We start from the raw sequence: 8,827 nt of genomic DNA, 5'->3' as shown, positions 1-8,827 counted from the left end.
ATTTGATTTGATCCTTTCTATTTTATCCTTTTTACTTTAAAATTAAAATTATATCAAAAGTGTTAATTTTTTTAAGTATTTGTTAATTTTTAAGTTTAAAATTACATATTTTTTGCATGAAGATTCATGTAAGAAATTAAAAGCTTCTCAAATTTTTTAATATTAAGATTTGTTTTATTGCTTCGTATAAATTTGATGAAATATAGAATTGGTAATAATAAATTCACCCAACAGAACATTTTTGCAGCTCTTATTTTGAGATTGGATACATGTCTCAAGTGACTATTACACTACCAGTGAAAATTTTAAGTTCGACTCTTTTTTGGTGATTGATATGTTCTCTTAGTATTGATTATGTCAATTTAATTTCAATGTTTTCTTAAATTTTAGGTGATATCCGAAATAATCAACTTTTAAAATGTTCTTGGGTTAATTTCGTGCTTCTAATTTTCATATATGTATGAAAATATTGTTTTTACCACAAAGAATACTATTAACATTTCCAATTCTCTTTTTACAAATTTAAATTCTTGCATTGTGATAGAAGAAATTTCCAAATTTATGCTCATAAGCTGTTGCAAAACTGTGGAAAAAGGCTTCAAAATGAGCCTAAGAACATTACAAAATGTTGATTATTTCGGGCATTACCTTCATTTTAAAAGAAAACATTTAAATCCACACAAATAAATTTACAACAAATTGGGTTATTCCTTGGCTCATTTTATGCAGAACTTAATAAATCATAAAAAAAAGTAAATTTAAACTTCTGACTGGTAGTGTATACGGACTGAGTCTTTTTTCTCGAGTTTTTTCTGGTTAGTTCTAGAAGCTACAAGCTACACCCAACAGGACGTTATTTCAGAATTCAGATGTTATAAAATTAGTATGAAGTTTCGGGGCTATCCATAAATTAACGAACACATTTTTTGCAAATTTACAATTGTTTAAACAATTTTCATTTCTTTAGAAAATGTTTTCACCTTGAAAATCGTGAAATTTACCATTTAAAAACCCCATATTAGTTTTAAATTCCCGAGGACACGTGTTACTGTTGAACAATTTGATAAGAAGGAATTTCTTTTTTCGGAAACTGAACAGGGGTGGGGGGAGGCACAAAAAATCGAATGTCAAATTTGTACAGGTATGCATTTAGACTTTTAAGGAATGTTCAAGGAATAATTTTCACACAATAAATTTTAACTTTACACCCCCAACCTCCCTTGTATTATGCCCGGAAAATGCCTGTAAATCATGAAAAGTGATTATTTTTTATGATAAATGATACAGTTGATTAATTTCAAGAATAATATTTCTTTTTTAATATATTTGGTAATTATTTAACCATTTTAATTTTTTAATCAATGTGGCCCCTATACATCTAAAAAGTTATTATAGTGAAACTCTTCTATAGCGCCGATTTTGGGCTTCTGCTATTTAACATTGTACATAAAATATTACTTTATATCGATTAATGGCCGTTTAAAGAAATGTGTTAAACAATTTATTATTGTTTATAGCCATTTTCTTTTTGAATGGTTTAGAAAGTCGCGGTTGTTTTTTGAATTTCTCAACTGATTTTAAACTTTATAATAAAAGCGAGACAATAATAAATTAAATTTAACAGAAACAATTGATTAAACACTTTATTATTATTCATAATCATGTTTTGTTTAAATAATGTTAGAAAGTTGCGGTTTGGTTTTGAAATATTAAAAAAAAATTTCAATTTTCGCTTACAGTGACTTATTAATTAGTGAAATTGAAAAAAATTATTGTTCAAACAAATTATTGTTTAGAACTATTTTCTCCAATAGGAAAGCTAAATACTTGCAGCTGTTTTTCTGAAGTTTTCCACTTCTTGTCCACTTTTCACTCAAAGCGAGTTAATAATTAATGCAATTTAACAAACATAACTGATAAAATAAATTATTATTGTTTTTTAACGTTGAACCCCCCCCCCCCCTTAACGTATCACGTACTTTGCGAATAACACCTATATGGGCGTGAAATGAAAAAGTAATTTTTTATTCTGAATAAAATTTATCAAAACGTCTTTCCTTCTTATTGGAAATTCGCTTGGATTTGAACAAATTTGGGAGCAATATGCATGGAAACAAAAAGTGGGTCAACGTTTTACACGTGGACTTTGGACAAAGAAAATTAATTTTTAACAATAGAAAAAGAAATTTCAAAAAAATAGTTGAATATTTGACAACAGAAATGCATTTTCATGCATGATTAATTTTCGTCAAATACATTAATTTTCATCTAATGAAGGTAAATCTTTAACCAAAAATAGAATTGTCAAATTTTTAGTTGAAATAGAAATGTTCATCCAATTAAAAAAAATTGAATTGTTAAGAACTCAGTTCCACTTTAAACTAAGTATTTAACCTGAGACGGATCCTATACATTTTTTTGCCCTCACCGGCTCCTGTGGGTGACAAATGTCCCTCATTTGGATTCCTTGTGCACGATCTTTTCCTTTCATCGGAATCAGATGTTAATATACACCATTCTCTTCGTTTTTTATTGTCGAAGAGATTGGCGTATGTAACATCCTGTTTCAATGAATTTAAAATGTTAAAAAAGACGCTTAAACAAATAAAAATCGCGAAAAATCGGGTTTTTGACATTTTTTTGGAAAAAAATCATGTCCTTTCTTTTTTATTTCACTAATTTTGAAATTTCAAACGCCATTTTCAAGTTAGAAAATTTAAAAAATGAGAAATATCATGAGTGTGGACAGAATGCTTATTATCATAAATAATTTGAATACATAATAGGTAAATATTTTTGTTTTTTGATGCACAATAAGATGGTTTCATTTAAATAAAGATGAAAAAATTAAGAAAAAGTTCTTTTCAAAGAAAAAGCGGTAAATTAAAAAAAACAAAACAATTATTCATTTATTATTTATTAATTCATTTATTATTGAAATTTATGAGCATTGTATGAATAAAATTAAAGAAACCAACTTTACATTGATATATATGTCACATTTTTAGTAATTTTTACATATAATTTTCACTTAAATTACAAAAAATCAATTCGAAACATGAAGGGCATCTGATACTTACAGTTTGCCCGGCTTTTTTTTCACAAAAATGAAAATGTAAAAAAAACTGAATACGGAGATGTTATAAAATAACATAACGGACGTTCCCGGACTGAAAACAAGGTTAGTTCCGGGAAATTAGTTACTATGTTTATTTGTAAGACCAAAGTTTTCGGCCAAAAATATTGTGTGGTTTGGAAGTAACGCTCGGGTGAATTGTAACACACATAACCTCGAAATATACACGCACGTTGTTAGCAATATCAAAAATTATTTGATAAAAAGCACAAAAAAATTGTGCGGGGACGTTCGTTAGCATGTTCGCTATCATTTTCCAGATTTTGAAGGCAAAATATTTCTTATCCTAGGAAAAAAGCCGAGGGAATCTAACACTGAAAAAATCGATACTATTTCCTAAGCGCTATGCAAATTAATCACATTTTGCTAAATTAAAACTTTTTTGAATTAACCCACAAAAAAGTGTGTGGGGACGTCCGTTAGCATGTTCGCTATCATTTCCCGATTTTTTAAGACAAAATATTTATTATTCTAGAAAAAAAGCCGGGGAACCTAAAACTGGTAAAATGGACAATTTTCTAAGTATCAAATGCCCTTAAAGTACCATTATATACTGTAAATATACGTCAAATGCGTTCATTTACATGAAAATATGAAATTGACTTAACGTGACGAAACTCGAACGTAACGGATCCTCTGGGGAACAAATGTGCCCCAAGCGCTCAGCATTTGCTTTTTACTTGACAGGTAGCGAACAACCGGCCACATCAACCACTTCACCGTACTCTAGGACAGTCGAACTGAATTATGGTTAGGGCCTGCACCAAAAAATCAGAGTTATTTGCTCAGGAGAATTAATTGAATTTCGCGTGGGACACATTAGTCCCCCGCAGGATCCGTGTATATCAAATTTTAAACCAAAAAGACGAATTTTCGACCAAAAAAGATTTTTCAGTCAATAAACAAAAAAATGTAATCCAAGACGTGAAATTTTTGTGTCAAAAAGACAAATTTTATACAAAAAGGTTAAATTTTCTACCTGAAATTAAAAGTTTTCAACAAAAAACTTAATATTCGATTAAATATTTGAACTTGCTGCCCAAAGAGACGAATTTCCAACAAGTACTGAAGTTTTCATCGAAAAAAATAGACTTTTATGTTTTTAACAAAATCGTTAAATTTTGAACAAAATAAGAAATTGTATGTTCATTCCATAAGTTCATGAATGATATAAATATCATTTTCGAGGTCAACATTTTTATTTAAATAATTGATAAGATTCTGTAGAATATGTTAAAATGTAAATGGTAACATTCCAAACAAATATCAAGTTTTTAAAACTGAATTCAACAAGCATAATGAGACTGCGCCCTTAGAAATAGTGAACAAAATTTAAGTCTGTGCAATAAAAATCGCGAATTTTCGTGTTCTTACCACTTTCATTTTGCCACTACAGAGACAGCGAAATTCAAACGAAGAAAATCGAAGTACCTACGTAGTTTATTCTAAAATACTCTTCAAAAGGATATACGAAAGGGACTAGAGCACTAGACTGAAGAAATTCATGAGGCGCAAAAAAAAAGAATATTGATTTTTTCTTCTCTAACCGTCGTTCTCACGATCCCAACTTCCCTAAAAATAATAATAATAAGCCTGAAGTAAAATGTATAACTTTCTCAAGTAGTAATTACATTTTTTAAATAAAATTATTATTTTTAATTAGTTTTTCCTAGTCCAAACAAAACCTGCACGTTGCAAAATAATTTATCGGTTACAAATGTATATTATTTCAGAAACATTTCATAAATTCCCTTGCGTTTCGTTGTATTGTTATTTAGATTCGCCGGTTACCGGCCGGTATATTTTCTATAGGCTTCGTCGAATCATTCAGGCAGGTCGAGTTCAAACGTGTTTATACGTTTGCCTACACGTGCATCAATTTCCAGTTTTGTGTTGAATGATTCATCTTCTATACTACAATATCACAAGCAGAAATTTCTTCGTATTATTTCGCGAATCGTCGAGAAGATCTCGTAATTTCTAGATATCGAACATTACAGTAAATTCGAGACGTTGCCTTGCGCGTTGCTTCCACTCACTTCTAGCCGTTGCAGCCCCCTCTCCTGTGCTCTCTACGTAGTGGGAATATAAACCAGCGTACGCGACAACAAAACAGATTTGAAATTTTACCGCTGTCGGAAACGAACGTTGTCCACAAAGTGCGCGTTTATACGGAAGTAGCAAAAGAGCTAAGCATTGAAATATTCTCAAGGATACGCTATAACGTGTATTTATCGTCAAATTTGTGGAGGAATTGAGGTTAGCTGAAAATGTCGCTCGTCCCAATGCTGTTTTCCAACTGGTGGGAAGACCTGGATCGTCCACACCGAATTTTCGACCAACATTTTGGCCACGGGCTCCACCCTGAAGACCTGGAGCGTTCGATCTCTCCCATGTCGGATTTGTTGGTGGCCAGACCCCATCATCTTCATCGTCGTATTGCTCACCACCGACATCCGTATGACAGAAGTCTCGCCGTCGCTCGCAAATCTGGTGGAGTTTCTACTGTCCACACTGATAAAGATAAATTTCAAGTAAGTGATATTTAGCAAAACATTCAGTATAAAATTTTGATTTTATATTCAATTGCTTACACTTTGAAATGCTTGCACGAGAGATATTGTTTCTTAAAAACTCCGAACATTTCAGATTTCTGCACAAAATTATTCGCTTTTATTCCTATCAAAAGTAAATGACACCTTTGAACATTTTTTAAAGGGATTGAAAGGAATTTCCTAAAGCTGTGCCTAGTGAAATTTTTTTTTTTACCGAAAATAAAGTACACCCAATTTTAGTCAAATCGGTTAAATGTAAATGTCCGATTTTATGCAATTTAAAATATTGTGACAGTATAAAATTTTTAAAATTTTTAATTATGAAAAAGAACAATTGCTACATATTCAGAAATATTTCAATGTTCATTTAAAGCTAGTAATAATAAGTTAATTAGTCAAATAAAAAAAAACTGAATTTTAGGATTTTAATCGTACTATTTACGAAAATTTAATTTACAAGTAAAATTGTCGAATTTTGATGCATGATAAATATTGAACACCTATGATTCCTATACAAAATTCGAGTAAGTTGAAGACATATTTAGAGCCTGAAAAAAAATTCAAAATGAATTTTAAAATATTGAAATGATTTTCAATAATTTAAAGGAAGTGTCTACGAATACCGACAAATCTGGCCATTCGTACTGAAAGTTAGGTGCGAATAGCCCACGGCCGAATTAAAATCAAAATGTTGATTTTTGTAGATTTCGAGCTAAAAATTTGGAAGCTTTTTAAGATTTGTGAAAGGCTTCTCAAGATTCCGAGAAAAATTGAAAATGAATTTATTTTGAAAAATTAATTTTAAGAGAATATTTAAAAAGATCTAAAAAGATTTCCAAAAATTTCAACAATTAATCTGGAAGATTTTGACGAAATATTCATATTTTGCAGGATCAAAAAATAAATAAATAAAGAGGAGTTCGAATTAATTTAAAAGATGATTAGAAGTTGTAATAAAATTTCAAAAATAATTTAAAATTAAAAAAAATTGTAAACAAGATTCAGATGTTTCGTAATTTATAAATAAAATTTCGAAGATTAAGAAAAATTTAACTATTTAAAATAAAAATAATTTAACTTATTTAAGAAGAATTCCGGCAATGCTCTCAAATACTAAATTATTGTTCTTTGAATCAGAAATTTAATTTAAACTTTAAAATCTGTTGCATATAATAAAAATCAAATAGAATTCTGCAGTAATTTTTTTTGCATTAGAAATCTAATGCAACATTCTAAAATTAAAAATGATAACAAAACAAAATATGACTGATTCAATTTTAATTTCAGGTGACTCTCGATGTCCAGCAGTTCCACCCCGAAGAAATCAAAGTGAAGGTTGTCGGCAAGAATGTGATAATCGAGGGAAAACACGAGGAAAAAGAAGACGAGCATGGGTGGATTTCTCGGCAGTTCACCAGGAAGTACCTGGTTCCTGAGCAGTGCGACATCGATCAACTTTCCTCTCATCTGTCCTCCGATGGTGTTTTAATGATCTCTGCACCACGAAAGCAGCTTGCTGACGAGGAGAAGAGGGAAAGAGTCATCCAGATTGAGCACACTGGCCAACCTGCAGTGAAGGACGCATCCAGCAAGGCTGCTACTGAGACGAAGACTCCAGCACCTCAGCGAGCTTCTGACAAGACAGTCAAAGCTGCCTAGGCTTACAATAATCATTTCTTCACGATGCGATGATTTTGTTCATTTTCATTTTTGTATTTCCATTCGACGAAGTATTTATTATGTTTAATTTCTAATTGAAGACCTCATGGACGATTTAATCACTCCATTTGTAGCTTGTAAGTTACTCAATTACTCAAAAAGTACTCTTCTTTAGACTTTAAAAAAAACCTGTGGATAAGGTACACGAATCCTGAAAATGTGAGTTTTTCTTCTTAGATTGAAGATATTTTTTTTTAGTAAGAGTTCTCGGATTAATTATGAAATTACTTTTGTAAACGTAACTTTCATAGCTTTGTAAGCATCTACTGCTGACTAGTAGATATATCGTTAAATTGTTTTCGAATTCATTGTCGATTGCATTTTTGCAAACCGGTCATTGTACAGGTTTTGCATTTCCTCAGGGAATCCGAACCAGGGGTTTATAAGATTATTAATTTATATTTAAAACTGAATTTTTTTAATTTAATTTTTTTTCGAACTTCACAAATTTTGAAATTAAATATTGTACTTTGTAGGGTTTAAGTAATAATAATAAAGAAAAACCGTTTTTGTAAATGAAGTGTTTTTTTCTTAGCGCATACATGCTACGTTCAAACCATATGATCTCATTGATCATGGTTCAAACCCTAGTATTTTTATTTTATTGTTTTGGTTAGTAATAGTTTTGAAAAGCTAAAAATTGACAATTGAAAGCAGTTCAATTTCGAATTAGTTTCAAATTAGATTTTAGCTGAGATTGTTACTTGAAAATGTGAAATGTTGTAAGTTTAGATTTTAGCTGACATTGTTACTTGAAAATGTGAAATGTAGTAAGCTTAGATTTTAGTTGAGATTTTTACTTGAAAATGTGAAATGTTGTAAGTTTTAGCAAATCAATTTTGTCGGCTGCAGATAACATCGTAGATCACACAAGTAGAAAGTGTGGAACCTTCATCTCGAGATGGCAGCACTTCCTGGCTAGTGTAACAAGCTGAAATCCACCTTCTGCTGGCTCGTTGTCTGATTGGTGGGTTCAGTATGGATTGTGAACCATTTATATGGAACCGGGAAAATATTTAATTTGATAAAAATAAATCATGAAACATTTAATTGCAGTAATAAAAGTCATTTATGTATTTTTCAATCAAGTTAGGCTACGTCCGCATTAACAAAATGCAAAAGATTTAAAGGATATTAACCCCGAGTCAGGTCGACGAGTACCTACTCCGAGGGAATCCAGAGTTTTTCTATTCTCCTTCTCTCGTTCGCCGTGTTACGATCTTTTTAAAACTCCCTCTTCGCTCGCACTACTCTTTTCTCTTTTTCATTCGGACATGCATCTTTTTACTCTTTCACCCAATCATAGCACATCATTACAGTGATCCCAGATCTGAAACGAGATGCGGTCCAATACTATGACAGGGCTATGACCGTGTGAATATAGTAGGAGACGCTGTAAATGACTGAGTTGCGCGCG

The 8,827-nt window shown here is 31.0% G+C and overlaps 1 protein-coding gene across 1 annotated transcript; it reads left to right on the top strand.

The window, feature by feature from the left end:
* The first annotated feature begins 5,040 nt into the window (after positions 1-5,040).
* On the top strand, positions 5,041-7,841 carry LOC117169210 (protein lethal(2)essential for life-like). Its single transcript, XM_033355458.1, has 2 exons — positions 5,041-5,670; positions 6,979-7,841. Exons 1-2 carry the CDS (start codon positions 5,407-5,409, stop codon positions 7,348-7,350), a joined length of 636 nt encoding a protein of 211 aa, XP_033211349.1. The 5' UTR covers positions 5,041-5,406; the 3' UTR covers positions 7,351-7,841.
* Positions 7,842-8,827: the final 986 nt, after the last annotated feature.

This window comes from Belonocnema kinseyi, chromosome 3 (genome assembly GCF_010883055.1).
Source record: "Belonocnema kinseyi isolate 2016_QV_RU_SX_M_011 chromosome 3, B_treatae_v1, whole genome shotgun sequence".
Lineage (NCBI taxonomy): Eukaryota > Metazoa > Arthropoda > Insecta > Hymenoptera > Cynipidae > Belonocnema > Belonocnema kinseyi.
Note: the sequence above shows the minus strand (reverse complement) of the source record. Positions and strands in the feature narration are given on the sequence as shown.